The sequence below is a fragment of the Ceratotherium simum genome, chromosome 6 (genome assembly GCF_057802395.1).
Source record: "Ceratotherium simum simum isolate JZ-2026a chromosome 6, ASM5780239v1, whole genome shotgun sequence".
NCBI classification, from domain to species: Eukaryota; Metazoa; Chordata; class Mammalia; order Perissodactyla; family Rhinocerotidae; genus Ceratotherium; species Ceratotherium simum.
The window spans coordinates 22,556,108-22,579,037 of record NC_141905.1 but is presented as its reverse complement, the minus strand read 5'-3'; the positions used below and the strand labels follow the sequence as shown (position 1 = coordinate 22,579,037).

The window sequence follows — 22,930 nt, the reverse complement described above, 5'->3', positions numbered from 1 at the left end:
CACCTAACAGAACTAGTACAAGAAGAACAAATAAAGCCCAAAGTTAGCAGAAGGAGGGAAATAATAAAAATTAGAGCAGAAATATATGAAAGAGACTAAAAAAACAGTAGAAAGGATCAACGAAAGTAAGATCTGGTTCTTTGAGAAGATAAACAAAATTGACAAACCCTTAGCGAGACTCACTAAGAAAAAAAGAAAGAAGGCGCAAATAAATAAAATTAGAAATGAAAGAGGAGAAATTACAACCGATACCACACAAATACAAAGGATTATAAAGGAATACTGTGAAAAACTATATGCCAACAAATTGGATAACCTAGAAGAAATGGATAAATTCTTAGACTCATACAACTTCCCAAAACTGAATCAAGAAGAAATAGAGAATCAGAATAGAACAAACACAAGTAAAGAGATTGAAACAGTAATCAAAAACCTCCCACAAAACAAAAGTCCAGGACCAGATGGCTTCTCTGGAAAATTCTACCAAACATTCCAAGAATATTTTATACCTATCCTTCTCAAACTATTTCAAAAAACTGAGGAAGACAGAACACTTCCTAAACTCATTCTATGAGCCAACCTCATCCTGATCCCAAAGCTAGACAAGGACAAAACAAAGAAAAAATTACTGGCCAATATCACTGATGAACATAAGTCCTCGACAAAATATAGGCAAACCAAATACAGTGATCCATTAAAAGGATCATACACCACGATCAACTGGGATTTATACCAGGGACACAGGGATGGTTCAACATCTGCAAATCAATGTGATACACCACATTAACAAAATGAGGAATAAAAATCACACGATCATCTCAATAGATGCAGAGAAAGCATTTGAGAAGATCCAAAATCCATTTATGATACAAACTCTCAATAAAATGGGTATAGAAGGAAAGTACCTCAACATAATAAAGACCATATATCATAAACCCTCAGGCAACATCATACTCAATGGTGAAAAACTGAAAGCCATCCCTCTGAGAATAGGAACAAGACAAGGGTGGCCACTCTCGCCACTCTTATTCAACATAGTACTGGAGGTTTTGGCCAGAGCAATTGGGCAAGAAAAAGAAATAAAAAGCGTCCAGATTGGAAAGGGAGAAGTGAAACTCTCTCTGTGGATGACATGAACCTACATATAGAAAGCCCTAAAGAATCTACCAGAAAACTATTAGAAATAATCAACAACTATAACAAAGTTGCAGGGTACAAAATCAACTTACAAAAATCAGTTGCATTTCTATACACTAATAACAAACTGGCAGAAAGAGAACTGAAGAACACAATCCCATTTATAAGTGCAATAAAAGGAATAAAATATCTAGGAATAAATTTAACCAAGGAGGTGAAAGACCTATACAATGAAAACTATAAGACATTATTGTAAGAAATCGAAGATGGCATAAATAAATGGAAAGATATTCCATGCCTATGGATTGGAAGAATAAACATAGTTAAAATGTCCATATTACCTAAAGCAATCTACAGATTCAATGCAATCCCAATCAGAATCCCAATGACATTCTTCATGGAAATAGAACACAGAATCCTAAAATTTATATAGAACAACCAAAGACCCCAAATAGCCAAAGCAATCCTGAGAGAAAAGAACAAAGCTGGAGGCATCACAATCCCTGACTTTGAAATATACTAGAAAGCTACAGTACTCAAAACAGCATGGTACTGGCACAAAAACAGACACACAGATCAAAAGAACAGAATTGAAAGCTCAGAAATAAAACCACACATCTACAGATAGCTAATCTTCGACAAAGGAGCCAAGTACATACAACAGAGAAAGCAAAGTCTCTTCAATAAATGGTGTTGGGAAACCAGACAGCCACATGCAAAAGAATAAAAGTAGACCATTATCTTACACCATACATAAAAATTAACTCAAAATGGATTCAAGACTTGAATGTAAGACCTGAAACCATAAAACTCCTAGAAGAAAATATAGGCAGTATACTCTTTGACATCGGTCTTAGCAGCATCTTTTTGAATAACATGTCTACTTAGGCAAGGGAAACAAAAGAAAAAATAAACAAATGGGGCGATATCAGTCTAAAGAGATTCTGCAAGGCAAAGGAAACTGTGAAGAAAACAAAAAGACAACCCACCAAGTGGGAGAACATATTTTTCAACAAGCGTTTAATTTCTAAACTATATAAAGAACTCATACAACTCAACAACAAAACAATGAACAACCCAATCAAAAAATGGGCAGAGAACATGAACAGACATTTTTCCCAAGAAGACATACAGATGGTCAACAGGCACATGAAAAGATGTTCAACATCACTAATTATCAGGGAAATGCAAATCAAAACTACAATGAGATATCAACTTATACCTGTCAGAACGGCTATAATTACCAAGACAAAAAATAACAAATGTTGGAGAGGATGTGGAGAAAAGGGAACCCTCACACACTGCTGGTAGGAATGCAAACTGGTGCAGCCACTACAGAAAACACTATGAAGATTTCTCAAAAAATTAAAAATAGAAATACCATAGGATCCAGCTATCACACTACCGGGTATTTATCCAAAGAACCTGAAATCAACAATTCAAAGAGACTTATGCACCCCTATCTTCTTTGCAGCATTCTTCACAATAGCCAAGACGTGGAAGCAATCCAAGTGCCCACCAACTGATGAATGGATCAAGAAGACGTGGTGTGTGTGTGTGTGTGTGTGTGTGTGTATATATAATGGAATACTTAGCCATAAAAAAAGACAAAATCATCCCATTTGCAACAACATGGATGGATCTTGAGGGTATTATGTTAAGAGAAATAAGCCAGACAAAGAAAGACAAACACTGCATGACTTCACTCATATGTCAAAGATAAACCCATGGATAAAGAGAACAGATCAGTGGTTACCAGAGGGGAAGGGGGTTAGGGGGTGAGCGAAAGGGGTAAAGGGGCACATACATATGGTGACAGATAAAAATCTGACTCTTGGTGGTGAGCACAATGCAGTCTATGCAGAAACTGATAAATAATAATGTACACCTGAAATTACACAATGTTATAAACCATTATGACCTCAATAAAATAACTGAAAAAAAAGTTAGAAAATAATGTACATACCTAGCCATAACTGTTACTAGACTGAACTTCACCTTACATTCTAAAATTATTCTTATTCTCAGAAGTATCAGAGACTATTACTTAGATAAAACAATGTGTATATTTTAAGGTAAATGCTCACTCAGAAACTCAAATTTCTCTGTTTAATAAAGCACAGAACCAAGACTGTGCAGAAGAGAACACAACTATTCTAAAGCCTCAGGTTAACATCTTTAAGAATCAAGGCCATGGGGGAAAAGTACCTCATGAAATGCATCCGGATTCCCAGGATTAAAAAGTGAGGGCAATTTTTCTTCTAATCCTCGTACTATTTCTGGCCAGACAGAATTCACCAAAAAATCATATCCAGGAACAGTATTGCCTTTTTCACTGTAAGATAAGAGCAAACTTGCAGTCAAATACACCATAATCTTCTATTTACAAAGAGCAAAATTCCATTGTGGTGCTTTTACTAAATGTTCCTCAGCCTAAAACTTATTTCAAACTTTTTTTTAAACTACATTTCTCAATTAGTTTGTTTCTAGACCCAAACTTCTATTTCACTCCTTGATCTCAGTCTCACCTTGAACCTGACACATCCTCTCTATCCTGACTGCTATTTCTATCACATATTAGAGCAAGCTAGTCTCAAGGATAAGGCAAAACTACTACATCAAATCACCTTGGCACAATTTTCTCCCCTAAAATAGGCTACACATTTACACTCTATCTTGGAAAAGAAGTAGTCTAATACCATAAGAAAAGCAATCGTTGCATTCAACCTTAACACCACGAAATCCTAAAGCAATGTAAATTATGCTAATTTACCAATTACTAACAGCTTTGTGATTTTTAAGGCATCTCTAAGATTATCTTCAGTTCTAGAATTCTATGACTATTTCATGTAATATCCTGATCACAAATCTTGATACAAAAAACTGTTAACATGTTTTTGGTGTGTGCATGCTTTATTTTGCAGTTTTTAGCAAAAGGCTGGACTTTGAATTTCTAATTCACAAACTTAGATGAGAGGCAACATTAAGATAAAAGCATGCACTCAGGAGCAAGAGTACTTGAGTTCCAATCTTGGGTCATTCAACTTATCTGTGATTTGGTTTCTTCATCTTTAAAACAGGGATGATGATAATACCCAACTAATAGGATCACTATATGGATTAATATTTAAAGTATTTAGGATGGTGCCTCGCTTATAGCAAGTGCTATGTTAGTAATGGTTATATACATAACTAAATAAGGCAGATTCCTTAAGTTTCTCTAGAACTTAAAGACCTGGAAGTATCTTCTAGGCAAACACCATCTCACTGATGTACCCCCTTTGATTGTTGTATATGGAGTAATATGCTCTATTTTAAGAAAATTTTCATTAAAAATGGTCAGCAATTCAATATTTGGTCTTATTTTAGCAAAACTGAAAGTTCTGTAGCTAAGCTGTGATATAAAAATGGAACATTCTGTTAAGTATTAAAAATAAACAGAAAAAAGTTTTCATAATTTTCCTACTCAGCAAAAATTATCAAGAACTATTGGTTATCAAGGAAGCTCTGCTTTACTGTCCAGAAAGGGCTATCAACTAATCTTATTATAGTTAAGTATTGATAAGAAATTACTGGCAGGGTTGGAGGAGGGCTGAGGAGGGTAAAGAAGATGCCTACTTCCCATCTACCCAATTCCACATAGCATATCATATCCTTTTAAGCATAATGAGAACTAACTTTATTAAGGTATCTGGTGAAGGAAAGAAGAGAATTGAGGATTTTAAAACTACAGATGCACATAATATAAGCAATATTAAATGACAAGATCTCCTCATCCCCAAAGTAAATATCTAATTAAAGCCTCAAAGAGAAAATTTAAATCTGCAAGATTACCAATTGAAACAGAGGGCTAATTATAAACCTAATCCACATTCTTTGGAAGACAAATCCTGAAGGTCACTGGTGTTGCCAGTTATTAAAGGCATTGAGGGTGATACAAGAACAAAGAAATCAATGGATGAGGGAAGCAATTGGAAACCGGAAGACAGGAGCTGAGCAACGGAAGGTCAGGGGCAGCATAACGATGGGGGGGCTTGAAGCAAATGACCGTGACCTACCAGAGTACAATGTAGGTTCCTCAAATTTCTGAGGTTTCTACAAGAATTCTGCACACTGAAAACTGTGAAAAAGAACTTGTGAAGCTTTGAAACTTGACATTTCAGGACCAAGACTGACCTTGTCAAATCTAATGACTGACTGGTTGCTTCATAATTGTGGCTTTTTTAATTTTACACATCATGACTTCTACTAAATTCTTACCCCAAATCCAAATCCACCTAATCTTCATGAGTACTAAACAAAACTAGCAAAACTAAGCTTCATCTGAAATCATGTAGAGGAAATAGAGAGGGTACTTCAAAGGTTAAGCAGCATATTTATTACCCCAGACTTTTTTTTTTTTTTCAAAGAACAAAAATTCTGGCCTGGGGCTGGTCCCGTGGTGTAATGGTTAAGTTCGGCACGCTTCACTTCAGTGGCCCCGGGTTAGCAGGCTCAGATCCTGGGTGCAGACCTACACTTGTCAGCCATGCTGTGGCAGCGACCCATATATAAAGTGGAGGAAGATTGGCACAGATGGTTAGCTCAAGGCTAATCTCCCTCAAGCAAAAACAGAGGAAGACTGGTAACAGATGTTAGATCACGGCTAATCTTCCTCAGCAAAAAAAAAAAAATTCTGGCTGGCCCTGTAGCGTAGTGGTTAAATTCAGCCCTCTCCGCTTCAGCAGCCCAGGTTCACAGGTTCGGATCTCAGGCAAAGACCTACACCATCTGTTGTCAGCCATGCTGTGGTAGCGACCCACAAACAGAGGAAGATTGGCATAGATGTTAGCTCAGGGTGAATCTTCCTCAGCAAAAAGAGGAAGACTGGTAACAGATGTTAGCTCAGGGCAAATCTTCCTCAGCAAAAAAAAAAAAAAAATTCAAGACCAAATATATTGCTTACTCCATGAAGATAGGGACCTTATTTGCCTTTCTAATGTTGAGAATAGATTAGTTCTTCCCTTCTGCAAACACTGGGTAGTTGCTATCTTTAAGACACTGTGCCAGGAGGTAGGGGAGGTGTGGGCAGTGCAGGAGGTGAGCATACTGTTAAGATGGAAATTAGTCTTCAAAAGAAGTAAAAGCAACAGGTAATGGAATCTAGAGGACATGCTTAATGCTGAACATCAGGATGAAGGATGGTCTCTTGAAGGAAGTAGTAGCTGAGCTGGAGCTTCATGTGGAGTGACACGTCAACAGAAAAAAAAGGAAACAGGAAGGGCAGGGGACAATGAGGAAAAACACAGAAGCACACAAGTAGGGAAGGGCAAGTGCTGTGTGGCCGGAGACTAGGTGGTATGAGGGAAGTTCCACCGTACAGAGTTCTACAGTAGAGAACCACCTAGCCCAGAGCATGAAGGGCCTTACACACTACGTCAAGAAGCCTGGATTGTCCTCCATCAACAATGAGAAGCCACTAAAGACTTAAAAAGAAGGCAGTCTATGAATCTCAGCATTCTGGGTAAATGTGATAGCCAAAGGCTGCAGTGGAGGTAGGGAGACCAGGTGGGGAGATCTGTTACTCTGGACAAAAGATGACAAAAGGCCTGGACTGGGACAATGGCAATGTGAAAGGTAATGGGATACTTAGAAAACTGAACTGGAAAGTCGTGGAAATTAAATAAAAGGAGGGAAAACTGAAGATGACTTTAATCACAATTAGTACCAAACTTGAATTAAATAGAATTAATTTATAGATAGATTATGACATTAGAATAATGGAAAGAAATTAATTTTGATTTCAAACTTGATTTAGAAAAAAGACAGTGTAGAGAAGGAAAAAGTATGGGCTTTGGATTCAGAGAGATGTTACCTTCAATCTTACCTTCATTTGTTAGTTTCCTTATCTGAAAACAAGGCTAACGATACCTGCCTCATAGCATTGTGGTAACAATCAAACAGAAAAGTACATATGTACCTAGTTCATACCAGACAGCCAGTAATCAGTAGTGCACTAGTAGTTACAGGTGCAATCATTAGACTGAGGTGAGTTCTAAGCACAGCAGTTTAAATTACCTTGAGATGGCTCCTCCTGTGACCTCTCGAAGAAGGCGGCAATGGTGAGGAACAAACTCCAGGAGTTTATTATACATGATCTGAAGGCCATTTGGATGAGACTCAACAATCTGCTCTACAATCACCTATCAAAAGGAACATCATTTTTTTAAAAAGCATCTAAAAGAGAAGTACGAACTATATTCTACAGAGAAAAGAAGAAAACCTTAAAATTATGCTTCCTCATGCCCACCTTCCTCCCCAATTGACATGTTTACTAAACAGTAAGGTAAATATAATAGCCACACTCAAAACTAGCTCCTAAGATTAGAGCGTACAGTTCTGACCTTGGGGGAGACATAGGCTGGGGGACAGAGACTGGCCTGAAGCTGAAAAACCAGGCACATTCATCTGCTTCCCTTCTGAGCTTGAAAGTAAAACAATGATTCCCCACAACAGTTCTCTACTGTCTTGGCTTTGGCCTTTTCCTCTACTATCGTTCAGATTAGGGGAAGGTTTGAGGCAGAGAAAGATGGAAGAAAATACATTTTATTTTACTTTATTATTTTATTTTTTGTGGTAAAGTTAAAAGTCAAGAGGTAAATGACAAGATGATAAGTATATGAATTTAAATAAGATAAAAATATGGCCATGGTTTATATAATATGCCACTGAAACTTCAAATATTTCTTTAATTTAGCACATTAGATTCAGTTCAATGAAAAACAAAGGCATAAATTAGTAACTAAAATATTTTTGCTTATTGATAACAAAATAATGTAGATAATTTGTCTTTTTCACTCCCGTAGAGATAGCCATGAAATACAACAGGATACAGAGGGAACTGACAGATTATTTATTTTTAGTAATCCTAATGAAGTTGACAGGATTATTGAAATTAATCGTTAAATTTCATTTTTATCCATGAGAGTCAATTTTCCCCTTTTAAAAACAGAAGACTTTCATCCTGAAACGCTCAGTAGAAGTTTTGTACTTATTGGACAGAAAGCACATTCACACTGACAGGTAACTGGGAGAAAGTCTGCAAACACCGAGGATGGGCTTTGTGACTTCCATCCCTGTTTAAACCAGATGAAACTGTCATATTTGTATGTCAGAAACTGTTGAGTAGTGACAAGTTCATATGCTACAATCTCTATTCTAGCTGCTCAAGACAGAATATACCTACTTCCTATATTTTAACTGCATCCTAATAGGTAAAGGATACTGCATAGCCAAGTTCTGGATCTAAAGTATTACTCTGCTAATTTGCGTGTAACAGTCCTTTGTCTTTGAATATGCCCTTCCTCCCACCTCCCTAGCTTGGCAAAATCCTCCACGTTTTTCAAGACTTAGGCCAAATCTATTCTGTGAAGACTTCCCTCCTCACAGACTTTTCAAGTTCACAGAGTTCTCTGCACGCTCCTCCACCAGGCACACACTGCAGTATCATCTGCTTAATTGTTCTATTCTACCCATGAGACCAGTTGTTCAAAAACACTTTTTAACAACTTTATTGATGTATAATTCACATACCATAAAATTGACCTAAAAATGTTTTGATACATACTTTCTTCCTAGGCAAGACCCTCACCCTCACTAAATTAAGATGATCCCTGGGCTACAGCATCACTAGAAAATACTAGAGAGCATGCCCAACTCCTGGCATGCTGATTGTAACCAACAGGGACCACTGATTTCTTACAACTGGTTCTGCAGTAACTCTCAGAATCTTTACAGAAAGATCTCTGATCTATTCCTCACACCCAATGAAGTATCAAAGACAGAACAGATGCTCTTAGATGTTCTATGAACATCTGCTGAATGAAGCCTTGAGGTGGACAAACCTCATCCATGTATGGTTTCACTAGCACTTGACCAACTAATGCCTCTGCATCTCGTGTCTTGTCAATCGTAGCATAAGTCCGTAAGCAGTGGCGTATTATATCAACATTGGAAGTCTGAAGACCTTCTAACAGGAGGCCTTCCAGTGACTGCTGTAACATGGCCGTAATGCCAGCTATACGCTGCAAGAAAAAATAGACAAGAAAGCTCCAGCTGGAACAATTTCTAAAAATTTACTATATATATAACAAGTCTCTTATTCCAACATAAGATAATATATATGAAGTTAAAATATCAATATTTCCTGGAGAGTAGAAATGAATCTCTCCTCCTCCCCACAATTTCTTTATAAGTAAATCTTTGCTTCATCAAAGGAGTTCAGACAGAATTACAGAATAAAAAAAAGTTCTTTTCCTCTTAGGCCACAGAGTAAATCTAACAAACACCATGAGTCTAAAGCCCAGTCAAGAGCTTTGGATAAATTAACTTTGACTACATCACATAATGTGTCCAGTTACAGGAAATCCAGAATTAATTGTACTCTTCTAATTCGGAGAATATGCCTGCCTATTTACACAAAATCTACCATGTGTGACACTTAGGAAGCAGGGGCCCAAAAGATAAAAACTAAAAGAAAAATTCAAAGCTAGCTTCAAAATCCTGTAGATCAACAATTATCAGGGCATTATTAGGTTAAACCAAAATTATTCAGCAAATTCCTAAATACCAAACTGTGAAAATCTAAAACAACACTTACTGGTCTTACTTTGTCCAAAAGAGGCATGCCTTTGCTTTGAACAGCATGAAACTGTAACTGGTTAAATTCTGTAGCAATTCTCTCCAAAATTTGTCCAGTCAAAAGTGGGCTAATAGAGACAATTATAGACATTTAATTCCTAAAGTTTTTTAATTTCCAAGAGAATACACCACACGGTTAGCAATAGTGATACTTTAGTACCCTCTGTGTTTTAACTTTCCTCAGTGAGTGTTGTTCCACTCATTATAAGCTCAGAACTAAAGCAGCCATTTTCACTACGAGTCATGTGCACAGCATGTTCTAGGGACAGTGGGGAAGTAATAAGTACAGGGCACTGACGCTGCCTGGCCTCAGGCCACAGGGCCCAGACAACAAGCAGGAGCTGGACTAGGTCAGCACGGATGCAATTACATGTTTCCACCACCTTCTCCAGGCTCTCCCATTCATGACCCTCTTCATCTTTAACCTCCCTTCTTTCTCTCTTGCCCTGTCCTATTATTTACACCTGAATCCTCTTCTACTTCTCGCCTGTCTCATTCTCCTTTCTCCTAAGATACTTCTAATACTTATAAAATACCAAATACTGTTGTCTCCTCAATAAAATAAAACTGCCCCTCTAGCAACAATAAATGAAATACCTCAAAATAGCTTACTTTAAATTTACATTCACCAAATAGCTGAAAGAACAGTCAATCTATATGCTCTGGGTTCTAGTGAGAAGACATTCATTGTGTATCTGCCACAAAGTGGAGCAAATGCACTTTTTTCCTAAAACACATTAAAAAGCATCAATACCACTCAAAAGTAAGTTAAATAGCAAAAGAAGAAAAATATAAAGGCATTGAAGCACTTGCTGGGCTTTTCTGAGGCATCTTATACTTGATGATGATCAAACAGTTGTGAGGGAAAAAATCCACATCATAAGGAAATAGGAAATACCATACTGAGACCATCAGTGGTCTACCCAGTCCTGTATTTGTAGCATCCAAACTAGTTTAGAGGGAGAGTAATTGCCCAGCATGACCAACCCAAAAGGTTAATCCCTAACTCCTTCCTGAATAACCTAGTGTGGATTTATTATTTATAAATTATCTATTATCTAAATCTTTCTTGGCCTAAAAACCATGATATATTTACTACTCACATTGCTCTGGTTTTCCCTTATCTACAGCTCAAAGCTACTGATGTGAATTAAAGAAAAGGTCCTCAAAGGCAATTGTGAGCAAGAAACAGCATAATGTCTATTACATTGAAGATGGAACATTGCAAAGGAATAGTACTATATAAATAGAAATCAATGAGGTATTTCTCTCAAAGGAACAGAGTAGGAATGGGCAAAGATGGAAGGAAAATGGAGAGACAGGTATCGTGGATGCCGAGTGAGGACACAGCTGAAAGGGGCTGCTGATGCTGCCGAGGGCAACAGAGAAGCAGAGCAGGTCAAAGACGAACATTAATGGAGACTCTGAAAAGAGCAGATGAAGGGGAACGGAAGAAGCGCAGTGGGCTGAGAAAACAAAGATGGCAGGTGTTGATCACTTATTTATACATCTTGATTAAAAGGCAGTAGAGACCTAGGACAAGGGAGTCACTTCCTTTTTGGTTGCCTTATTTCTTAATCTGTATAATGAGAGACATGGAGCATACTGTCTCTAAGGTCATCCCAAATCTAAAATTTTGATTCCTAAAATTAAGAAATCCAACATGCCTTTATCATATGACCAAGACTTTGAACTACAAGTATATTTGATTTGGCTTCGGTTGGTTTTGCAGCAGATTACTCAATATTACTCATGGAAAATTGTTATGGCTGTCAACGTGACTTTAAGAAAAGCTCTTGTGAGATCCAAATTGGACATGTATGATGGCCTACATATGCCAGGTACTGGTGACAGTATCTGTGATTGTCAGACAACCCTGCAAGTGGAGTTGTTATTAGCCTTACACTACACGACAGAGAGAACTGAAGTACCTTAACGCAGGCTGCCCTACTGGTAGGTGCAACACAAACCTACACTCTTTCCCCTATACGACGGCACTTCCCACTGGTGTTGATATGAGCTACTCAACTCATTTTCTGAGTCATTCATCTACCTGACTGATTTAAAGTTCAGACTAGGAAGGTAATAAGACAGTTACAGAATAACAAGGAAATGGTCATTTTTTTCTTATAAGCTTTCTCTTTCCTGTTTATAAATTTCAACTAAATGTGTCTTATAGTGTTTCTTAATGATATAACGCTGGTACAAGATAAATCAATAGTACTACTCTGGGCATGTCTAAAAAAATCTAAGAAAGATGAATGCTACACCACACCTTGAAGAGCAACGAGGATTTTGCCAGCTTTTAGGTAAGGCAATTCCAAAGATAAAAATCTTCCACTGAAATCACACTGCCTCCGAGTCCCTGAAAGGTGATGTGTTAGAACTGTGGCCTACAACCACAAAAGTTTTATAACAACACATTATATACACTTTACCACTTCACGTACTCCGCTTTTCTTGAGCTACATTCAAAAACACTAAGCCATAGACTTGGATTTTCGTCTTTTTCAGAAATGACTTCTAATTAAAAAGAAAAAATTTAGCCTGGGTGTAAAATGTTAATTTATGTGCTATTTAGTAAAAAACACTTACCTGCTTGCTTCTAGTGCAGATGTTTCTTTAGAACTTTGAGAATTTAAGATTTTTTCAATTTTCTCAACCGATCGAATTACTTGTATAAGCCTCAACACACACATCTATAAAAATAAAAATGAAGCAGAAAAAAAAAAGTTATAATGTTTAATCTTAATTATTTTATTTCCCTATGCTAAATGCAGGAAAAATACAAAGTTGAAGTCAATTTAGGATATTTAGATCATCCCACATTTTGAATATTTCTACATAACACCGAATTCCCAAGAATGCAAATCTCAATTTTGGCTTTCTAGAACAAGCATATTTCAATATTCTATTGCAAGTTTATAGTTAAAAAAAAAAAAAAAAACTAAGACTTTTTTGCCTTCTCATATTCCACATTCTTATTCCTTCTTTCTTTTTCCATCTTAAAGGAATCTATTGATACTACATTTATTTTCTTATGACCCCTTTTTCATGTTTAACTTTACTTTCTGATCATATTTATCCTCTCAATTTACATGTGTATAATATACCTATATGCCTAAGTGTCGAGTGATTGAAGACATTATTATACTCTGATAAATATTATCACAAGGTTGAGGAACATTATAAAAACTCTCATCCTTAAAAGAACAAGATACAAAAATCATTCATTAAACAAATAGTTACTGAGCACCTATTATGAGCTAGACATTCTTCTAGACAGTGGGAACATTAGTGAACAAAACAAGAAAAATTCCCTGCTCTCATGAAGCTTACAATCTTTTCTAAAACCTCACTACGTTCTTGAAATCTTTGGATAAAAGCTGAGAGGAGATCTAAAGGAGAATTAAACAGATCTCTAAAATAGGCTTCTCTCCCTTGCAATTTTTAAAAAATATGCTAATAAACAAATTTAGAAAACACCGTATAGGGGCCGGCCCCGTGGCTTAGCGGTTAAGTGCGCACGCTCTGCTACTGGCAGCCCGGGTTCGGATCCTGGGCGCGCACCGATGCACCGCTTCTCCAGTCATGCTGAGGCAGCGTCCCACATATAGCAACTAGCAGGATGTGCAACTACGACATACAATTATCTACCAGGGCTTTGGGGAGAAAAAGGGAAAAAACGGAAGAGGAATAGCAATAGACGTTAGCTCAGGGCCGGTCTTCCTCAGCAAAAAGAGGAGGATTGGCATGGATGTAAGCTCAGGGCTGATCTTCCTCACAAAAAAAAAAAAAAAGAAGAAGACACTGTATAGAGCATCAGGCTAGAGTTGGGAGTCTTAAAGCCTAATTGTATCCTCTGCCTAATTGTATTATTATGATTATACATAAAATCAGAAAAGAAAACTAAAACAAAGGACCACTAAAAACTAAAGGCAGTGCACGCAGAGGTATATTTAAAGAAGGGAGACAAAAGATGACAAAAATATGGCAGAATGAGAAAGCAACACACTCCTTTTTCTAAAACAATAAGCCTGCAGTAGAATACTGCAAGTTTGCTTTAGAAAGCCCACTTACTCCCTAATCTCTAAAATACGAATATCTTCCTTACAGGGGTGCTGAACTTACATGCCTATTAAATTGTAAAGCGCTTCACTGATGTCAGTTATTATTGTTTCTTGTTCTGGAAAAAATGAGGAATTTTAATTTTGTGACCACTCGAGTACCTCTAAAATTCTGTCTTATTATAGTTTTTATAATGTTCCTCAACCTCTGCAATAAATATCACAGAGTATAATAATGTCTTTAATCACTTGACACTTAGGCATATAGATCATTTCAAATAGGTAACATGACATTATGATGCATAAATATACACACGCAAAAGAGCATTGGAAAAAAACAGTTTCATTGTACTGAGACGATATGAGGAGAGGGCTTTTAGCTGGCAGGTAGCATAAGAAATCTAGTTTTCTTTAAAAGTGTCAATGCTACCATGAATAAATTAAAGCACAAGAAGATTACACAATTTTGTCTTTTTTCTTTAATTAATTACTTCACCACACCCCTCTTATTAAGAGGACTTTAATCAGACCAGGAGTGAGAAGACCTGGGCTCCAGCTCTGGCTCTTCCCTTCACTAGCCTTGCTCAGCTACTGATCCCTAAAAAGAAGAAAGACGTTGTGTTTCCTCTCTGCAAAGGTCCCCAGAGGAGTAAATGAGACTATACGCGTGAAAGTGCCTTAACTCCAAGACGCTATTGTGAGTCCATGTTTTAAGAGTATAACACTTGAGTATACCTTTTTTTTCCTAATGTCCTCTTGTTTAGACATTCGTTCATCTACTGCCCGAATTCCTTCACTGACAGATGACCTAAGATTCTTGAAAAGAATAAAGAAAAAGTATTGCAGAAATTGTTTTGTAACATTATGAAATTTATACTTTTAATTCAATCCCACAGAACTTAGTATCTACAAGCCAATATTAGGCAGATACTGACAAAAATACAAAGTATCAGACATAATTTCTATTGAGAGTATTTATGATTCAGAGGCAAAATGACATGTAAAGCCAAGGTCACACAGGATTAATGGCCAAAAGAATAATAATACACATACAATGAATGTCACAGGTGGTCAGGGTAGAGAAAGGATAATCTGAATCAAAGTATAGGGAAGTTTGGCAAAGGAGACGAAACTTGAGTTGGACTCTGAAAATCTGTGTATGTTGACAAGGGTGGAGACATTATCAGAAGATGAAACATAGGAAGATATAACTGAGAACGACATAGTCAGGGTTGGTGAGGCATACACTTGGGTGCACTGCAAGCTTCATTTTGGAAAGAAGTAGAAATAAAAAAGGAGGCATGAATTTAGGAGGACTTTACTCAGTAAAATCTTTAGACTAGATTCGATACATTTTGGAGAACTAGAGAATACAATGAGGACATAATAATGAACAAGACAGAAAGGGTCTTATCCCTCAATGACCTTAGAATCTCACAGAGTAGCTTCAGGAGTTGAGATCAAAAAGGAAGGTAAGGTCTGTGGCTGACTAGGAGAAAGGCGGCTATAACAACAGCTGTGGAAAAAGGGAGAGGATATGGTACTGGCAGGTGGTAAGGCAGGACTAGCGTCTGTGCCTGTGAGAGCAGTCTACGAAGTTCAGAGCAGAAGTGAGCAGAGTGAATCTACCACCACCGAGAGAGTTTAGAGAGAAGAGTGGAAGGCTAAAGAAAGGCTGAGGCTCAGGAAACACCACAGCTATAAGGCTGGAGGGTGGAAGAGGCACACCAAAAAGAAGGCAGGAGAGCCATGCAGAGGCTGGTGTGGAATCCAACAGCGGACCACAAAAACCATTTCTCTTCCAATCCAAGGAAGAGCACTTTAACAAGCTTTTATAAAATTCATACAAGACATAAACATTCAAAAATATTTGCTAGTTCTAGGCACAGCTCAAGACTTCTCTCTTTTATGAATTCTTTCCTGCCTACTCCTCCTCTGGACTTCTCAGCACTGCCACTTCTGCTATTCTGCATTTTTTTCAGCTCTATTCATGCACTGCATCTTTACTTATATTATCGTAAGAGCCTCTTACGTGTCAGGCACTGTCTTGGGACTCGGTGCACAAGGCCACTCAAGCTAGTGTGGTCTGGTGGTGACACACACAATGATGGTGTAGTGCACCAAGTTTATGAAAAGTGCATCAGAGCTAAGGGAGCCCAGAAGTCGGGACTCCTGACACAGACTGGGGTCAAGGCAGGACAGGGCAGCAGAGTTTTCTGTTGGAAGTCATGCCAAAATTCCTCCTCTACTGTTCATCCAGATGGAGACCCTGTCCCCAGAGGTTTACAGGTGGGGAGTCTCATTCCCACAGCAGAGATTCTTTCAGAGAAACATTAAAATGTAATGTTTACTAGGTAGTACATTACATTTACATTATCTTTCAGCTACATTCGGGGTTAAATAGCTTTAGTGGACTTGTCTAGGAATCTAACCACACATAAGATATTGTCTGGAAAATACTTGTAAAACTACAAATTCTTAAAATATAAGCCATTTGTAAATTGGAGACCATTTACATATGAGTGAGGTGGCATTAACAAGTTGAATTTTAAAATAGCCTTCTTCTCCTCCCCTGACATTTTAAAGCTGTCTACTCTGAGAATCTCTCACCTTCAAATCAAACAAGTTTTTTAGGTTGTAATATCACAGGCAAAAAATAGAGAATCATTTACAACTTTTTTGAAGGTGGGTACCACAATCATAGACCATTAAACAACCACTACTAACCAACCTAACAGATTAAAGAAATTCTTCTTGGAAAAGGCAAACAAGCATAACATGCTTTACGGTAGACTGTTGAGTATTACTTGGGGACTTACCAGAACCTCTTCTCGTAACTGTCCCAAAGGCACAGAAAGCTGGTTGAGGGCTTTGTCCATGCCAACCTAAAGGCAAAATCATGTTGGCACAAACACATCCAATCCAGAGTAATAATGAAGTATCTGCTTAATGATCAAAGCAGTACTAGACTTAGGTTATTCTTTCTGTACAACAAAAACGGACAACCATATATTGCTAAGTAACTAGCTAAATAACAGAAATGTTATTTTGCCATAAACATTGCTCATAGAATATGAAAAAAATCTGTTGACATACATGAAACTATAAAAATAAGGCAAGTCATAATAAATGAAAGCTTCTTTATGCATCATTCGCCCTCGGATGAATCCAAAATTTTAAATGAATTTGAAAAATTTTAACAGGTAGTGAATAGCTATCTGTCTGTTATTTACGATGTTGAAGTCTGATGGACTCTCTCTCTCTTAAACATTATTACAACTAGCTGATGTTAAGGGCTGACAGACTATCTCTCTCCCAACCATTATTACAACCCTTGAGAAAAATCCAAATTAAATAGAATGGAAATAAAATTTGGGGGATTTCAAATCCTACTGGAACATTTATCTTAGTGGTATATTTCCCAAAGGCAAATATGGCTCATTAATTTTAATGCTTCTTGAAATTCTCATGGAGATGGCTACTTTCTGTAATTCTTTGGACAAACATTTAAAAACAAAATAAAATATGAACAAGAAAATTCTTTTACAAGTACTAAACCCAAGCATTTCTAAACAACTTTTATAAACAACTGATATGCTCATTACAAACCATTCTTACATTTTTATAAAACCAAGCCTCCTAAAAATCAATATTGGCCAATGTTTCTTTAACCTAGCTCTGGCTAACACATGTACCTGAAAGTAAATTAAACACTTCCTTAAGAATAGTTGATATTTACTCTTGCAAATTAATCTAAACCAGTGAGATTTCATGGTGACCACTTAGCAACTAACAAAAACAACCACTCTGATATTATTATCCTTTACTTTTCACTATTTCTTAATAACTAATTCAAAAAAAATCAATCTAGAACATCTTAAAACAGTAAAAACAAAAAATGTATACCAAGGAAGTTTACTTCTTTTATTAATGAGATTAGTAATCTCTTCAAGTTTCTGGGGGAAAAAATCAACTGAAAGGTTTCTAAAAACACTTAGCATTTTTAAGAATAAATATGAGTGAGAAAGAGTGTTACGTGTATGTGTAAATATTGACTAGTAGGAATTGTGGATTTAAGGTTTACCAAGTTTGTTGAAAGGTTGACAAAATCTGCATAATCCTTGTTGATGAGTTCGACCATGGCTGTTTTAAGAAGTTTATAGTAGAGTTCCAGGTCATCTCTCAGCTCTTCCAGCTGGACACGCTTCCTACAGTCAGACACAAAATGATCGACATCAAAATCCTCCTGAAAATAAAACCAGAAAAGAAAAATTATTGCAATGATATCACATTTTACATAAAAAAAAGTACTTTTACATATAAAAATAAAACGAGACAGGGGCCAGTCCCGTGGCTTACCGGTTGGGTGCGCGCGCTCCGCTACTGGCGGCCCAGGTTCGGATCCCGGGCGCACACCGACGCACTGCTTCTCTGGCCATGCTGAGGCCGAGTCCCACACACAGCAACTAGAAGGATGTGCAACTATGACAGACAACTATCTACTGGGGCTTTGGGGGAAAAAAAGGAGGAGGATTGGCAATAGATGTTAGCTCAGAGCCGGTCTTCCTCAGCAAAAAGAGGAGGATTAGCACGGATGTTAGCTCAGGGCTGATCTTCCTCACAAAAAAATAAAATAAAATAAAATAAAATGAGACAAAGAATAAGGGTATACTGCTGCAGGGAAAAAGTACCTTTGAGTACACACGATGACAAAGGTGCTTGCTCCCATTATAAAGGTGCCAAGAAGGGGGCCCCTGACCTAGAGCATTCTCTCCTGTTGCCTAAATGCTACAAGGGATTTTATTTTTTCAAATTACACATTTCAAATAGGCTCTTCTCAAGATAGAAACAGCTTTACTCCCTTTATTTTAAAAGTAATAAACGTTCAAGGTAAAACTTTTAACTAACAAAGAAGTAATTACATAAAAGACAGAGAGTAAAAAAATCACCCATACTCTAATGCAATACAGATAAGCACTATTAATGTTTTTTTAACACTATTTACTCTTGTGATTCACATCCTTCCAGACTTTTTTTTGTCTTTCTCTTTAAAATAAATTACTTTTTTTTAATTGAGATATAATTGACATATAACATTATATTAGTTTCAGACATACAACATAATGATTTCATAGTTATCTATTGCCAAATGAACACCACAATAAGTCTAGCTAACATCCATCACTACACGGTTTATACAAACTTTTTTTCTTGTGATAAGGACTTTTAAGATTTACTCTCTTAGCAGCTTTCAAATAAACAATACAGTATTATTAACTGTAGTCACAATGCTGCATATTACACCCCCAGGACATAAATTATTTATCTTATAACTGGAAGTTTGTACCATTTGACCCCTCTTCAACCATTTCACACTCCCCTGTCCCCACCTCTGGCAACCACCAATCATCCGTTCTCTGTATCTGAGGGTTTTTTTTTTTTTGAGGAAGATTGGCCCTGAGCTAACATCTGTTGCCAACCCTCCTCCCTTCTTCCTTTTCTCTCCTCAAAGCTCCAGTAGATAGTTGTATGTCATAGTTGTACATCCTTCTAGTCGCTCTATGTGGGACGCCGCCTCAGCATAGCTAGATGAGCCATGCGTAGGTCTGCACTCAGGATCCGAACTGGCGAACCCCAGGCCGCCAAAGAGGAGCACGCAAATTGAAGTGCTACACCACCGGGCCAGCCCGAGTTTGTTTTTGTTTTTTTTGGATTCCACATATAAATGAGATCATACAGTACTTGTCTTTCTCTGTCTGACTTATTTAGGTTAGTATTATGCCCTCAAGGTCCAACCACCTTGTACCAAATAGCAAGATTTCCCTTTTTTTTTTTGTGAGGAGATCAGCCCTGTGCTAATACCTGCCAATCCTCCTCTTTTTTTCCGCTGAGGAAGACTGGCCCTGGGCTAACATCCATGCCCATCTTCCTCCACTTTATATGGGACGCCGCCACAGCATGGCTTGCCAAGCAGCGTGTTGGTGCACACCCAGGATCCAAACTGGCGAACCCCAGGCCGCCACAGCGGAGCGCGTGCACTTAACCACTTGTGCCACCGAGCCAGCCCCCAAGATTTCCTTTTTTATGGCTGAATAATATCCCTTTGTTTATATATACCACATTTTCTTTATCCATTCATCCATCGATGGACACAGGTTGCTTCCATGCCTTGCTATTGTAAATAATGCTGCAATGAACATGAGGGATCTGCGAGCATAAGCCTCACTGGCCACCAGAGCCAGGTGATCTAGAGGTGTCCCCTGGGCAGCAGCTGCAAAAATAGGGGTGCCAGATGAGCATACAAACTCCTTTCCAGGAGATACCAGTGAGCTGGAGTGAGGCAGAGGGAGAGCATAAAGACGGCACCTGCCAGCCTCCGTTTTTGAAGAGTATTTCAAGAGGCCCCTAGATGTCTGTTAAATTAGATGCCTGCCACTCAGGCCAATGCTTTCAGATAAGCAAATAAACCTCTTTCACAGAGAGTCTGGGTGCTTTTCAGTTGGCTGCCCCTCTGCTGGGCCCTGGGGTGGGTGAGTCCACACCCATCCCCTTTAAGAACTGTTTCTCAGTTCACTGTGGATCTTGTGAACACAAGCCCTATTGGCTTTCAAAGCTAGATATTTTAGGAGCTCATCTCTCAGGTGTAGGTCTTAAGAGTTTGGGTAGCAGATGTGGGGTTCAAACTCTCCATTCCTCAGAGAAGCTTAGGGTTGTGAGTTCTCTCCTGATTGTGGGTCGCTGCAACAGGCGTGGGGTTTATGGCAAGACTGTGTCTCAGCCTCTCCTATGGGCTTCAATGTGGGTTTCTTCTTGGTTGTCCAATGTATAGGAATCACTGAGCTAGTTTAGGGTTTTTTCCAGACAACTGTTCTGTATGTAGCTGTAGATTCAGTGTGTCCATGGAAAGAGGTGAATTCACGATCCTCCTATGTTGCCATCTTGAATTGGAACCCCAGACCCTTTTCTGTGTGTACACATACACACACATACACACAGAATCTTAATACTCTTGCTGTTTTCCAAACTGCTTTTCCTCATACAAAAAAACTTCAATGTCTTTTCATAATACATATAAATTCATATTAACATTTTATATGGATGCTGAGTATTCCACTGAATAGATGTTCAGAATCTTTCATAACCAACTTCCAAGTATTAGTCTCACAGGATTAGCTATGTTCTGTTTTCCCTTTGTAACATTCTGATGCCCCTAGTAGGCTGACATGCTTAGAACCAGCAGGTTACTGTGTACTTCACCCGTGACTTTGATTGCTACTAGTTGACCTGTTTAGTCATAAAGAATCAGATGTGATGATTCCCAAACCTGTTAAGGCCACTTGCACTTATCATAATTACAGAATTTTTCTGAAGATGTGCCCTGAGCTAACATCTGTTGCCCATCTTCCTCTATTTTGTACGTGGGTCACCGCCACAGCACGGCCGCCGCCAAGTGGCATAGGTCTGTACCTAGGAACCGAACCCGGGCCGCCAAAGCAGAGCGCACTGAACTCAACCACCAGGCCACAGGGCAGGGCTCCCTGTTAATTTTACTAAATATTATGTAAGTCAACAAAATGAGTACAAAAAGATAATTGTTTTTATGAAAACTAAGGAAGATACTTTGGAAAGACTTGATACAGGGAAATTGATAAGAAAATTTTTGTTGAATTAGATATGAATGAGATGATCATGAACCAGGTAGCACAGCAGGGAGGAGGATCATACAAACCTAGAAGCATTCTACAGCGAGATTCTATGCAAACGCCTTAGGGTTCTCATTCAACTTAAAGTGAAACTGAATGCAAAAAAGATAATACAGAAATCTCATCAGCAGACCAATAATCAGAGAAAACAGCTCAGTACCACATCAATGGAGAATAAACATACACATATATGTTTTAAGATAAAATGTTAAGGACTCTATGCATCATTCCTTAAGAGTACTTGTTTAAACTGATTTTCTTAGTTAATTAGCCAAACACTGGCACTGATAGTGTCAGATATAAAGATTTCTTATCAAACCATAATTTCACAGCCACCTACTGAAAAACCACCTGCTTCTTTATCTGGGGCCAGAATTAGCCTGGTCATTTCGCTTCCTGAGACTACCTCAGGCAACACTTTGCATTCATAGTTACACAGCAGATCACAGAAAGAACATGGGAGCAGGACACAGCTTGTAATCCCGGCCTTGCTACTAACCAGTCATATGACTTTAGGCAGATCACTTTACCTGCCTCAGTTACATATTCTTTAGGTTCTGAACTTCACATGGATGAAGGTCAGGTCTGAACTTCACGATGGCATTCCAAATCATATAACTCAGCTCTAATGAACAATGCTATTAGGTAATATTAAAAATCAACTTGCCATTTATGTATTTATTCTCAGGTAAGCAAACGTTGCATAGCTTAAAACTAAATCACTTACAACATCTGTGAATACTGAATTAGGCAGCTTTCGCTGCAGCAACAACCAGCCTCAAATTCACAGTGGCACGTAACAATAAACACATTTGTTTTACCAGAAATAGTTTTACTTTATATTGTATATTTACTAAACATTTAAAAAGAAAGAACTTAAAACCCATACATTTACAGTCAACTGGTTTTTTACAAGGGTGCCAAGATCATTCAATGGAGAAAGAATAGTCTTTTCAACAAATGATCCTGGGACAAGTGAATAGCTACATGCAAAAGAATAAATGTGGACACCAACATCATATCATATATAAAAATTTAACTCAAAATGCATCAAAGACTTCAACATGAGAGCTAAAAGTATAAAACTCATAGAAGAAAACAGGTGAAAATCTGTGTGACCTTGGATTAGGCAATGGTTTTTTAGATACGACATAAAAAAACATAATAGATAAATTGAATTTGATCAAAAGAAAAACTTTTGTGCATCAAAGGACACTATTAAGAAAGTGAAAAGACAACCCACAGAATGGGAGAAAATATCTGCAAATCATATATCTGACAAGAGTCTAAATCAAGAATACAGAAAGAACTCTTACAACTCAACAATAAAAAGACAAATAACCT

At 37.7% G+C, this 22,930-nt stretch overlaps 1 protein-coding gene across 3 annotated transcripts in view; it reads right to left on the bottom strand.

Annotated features, from left to right (window-relative positions):
• The window catches only part of COG2 (component of oligomeric golgi complex 2), a 58,174-nt gene that overhangs the window by 22,140 nt on the left and 13,104 nt on the right, over positions 1-22,930 (bottom strand). For 2 of the 3 annotated variants that reach the window (XM_014784786.2, XM_004426888.2), the window contains exons 2-9: positions 17,968-18,129; positions 16,703-16,768; positions 14,619-14,699; positions 12,412-12,515; positions 9,776-9,884; positions 9,021-9,200; positions 7,195-7,319; positions 3,346-3,472 (exon numbers count right to left, since the gene is read on the bottom strand). In XM_014784786.2, coding sequence (XP_014640272.1) covers positions 3,346-3,472; positions 7,195-7,319; positions 9,021-9,200; positions 9,776-9,884; positions 12,412-12,515; positions 14,619-14,699; positions 16,703-16,768; positions 17,968-18,129 — 954 coding nt within the window. The remainder of the gene's footprint in view (positions 1-3,345; positions 3,473-7,194; positions 7,320-9,020; positions 9,201-9,775; positions 9,885-12,411; positions 12,516-14,618; positions 14,700-16,702; positions 16,769-17,967; positions 18,130-22,930) is intronic. The other variant, XM_087431973.1, reaches the window with a different exon arrangement.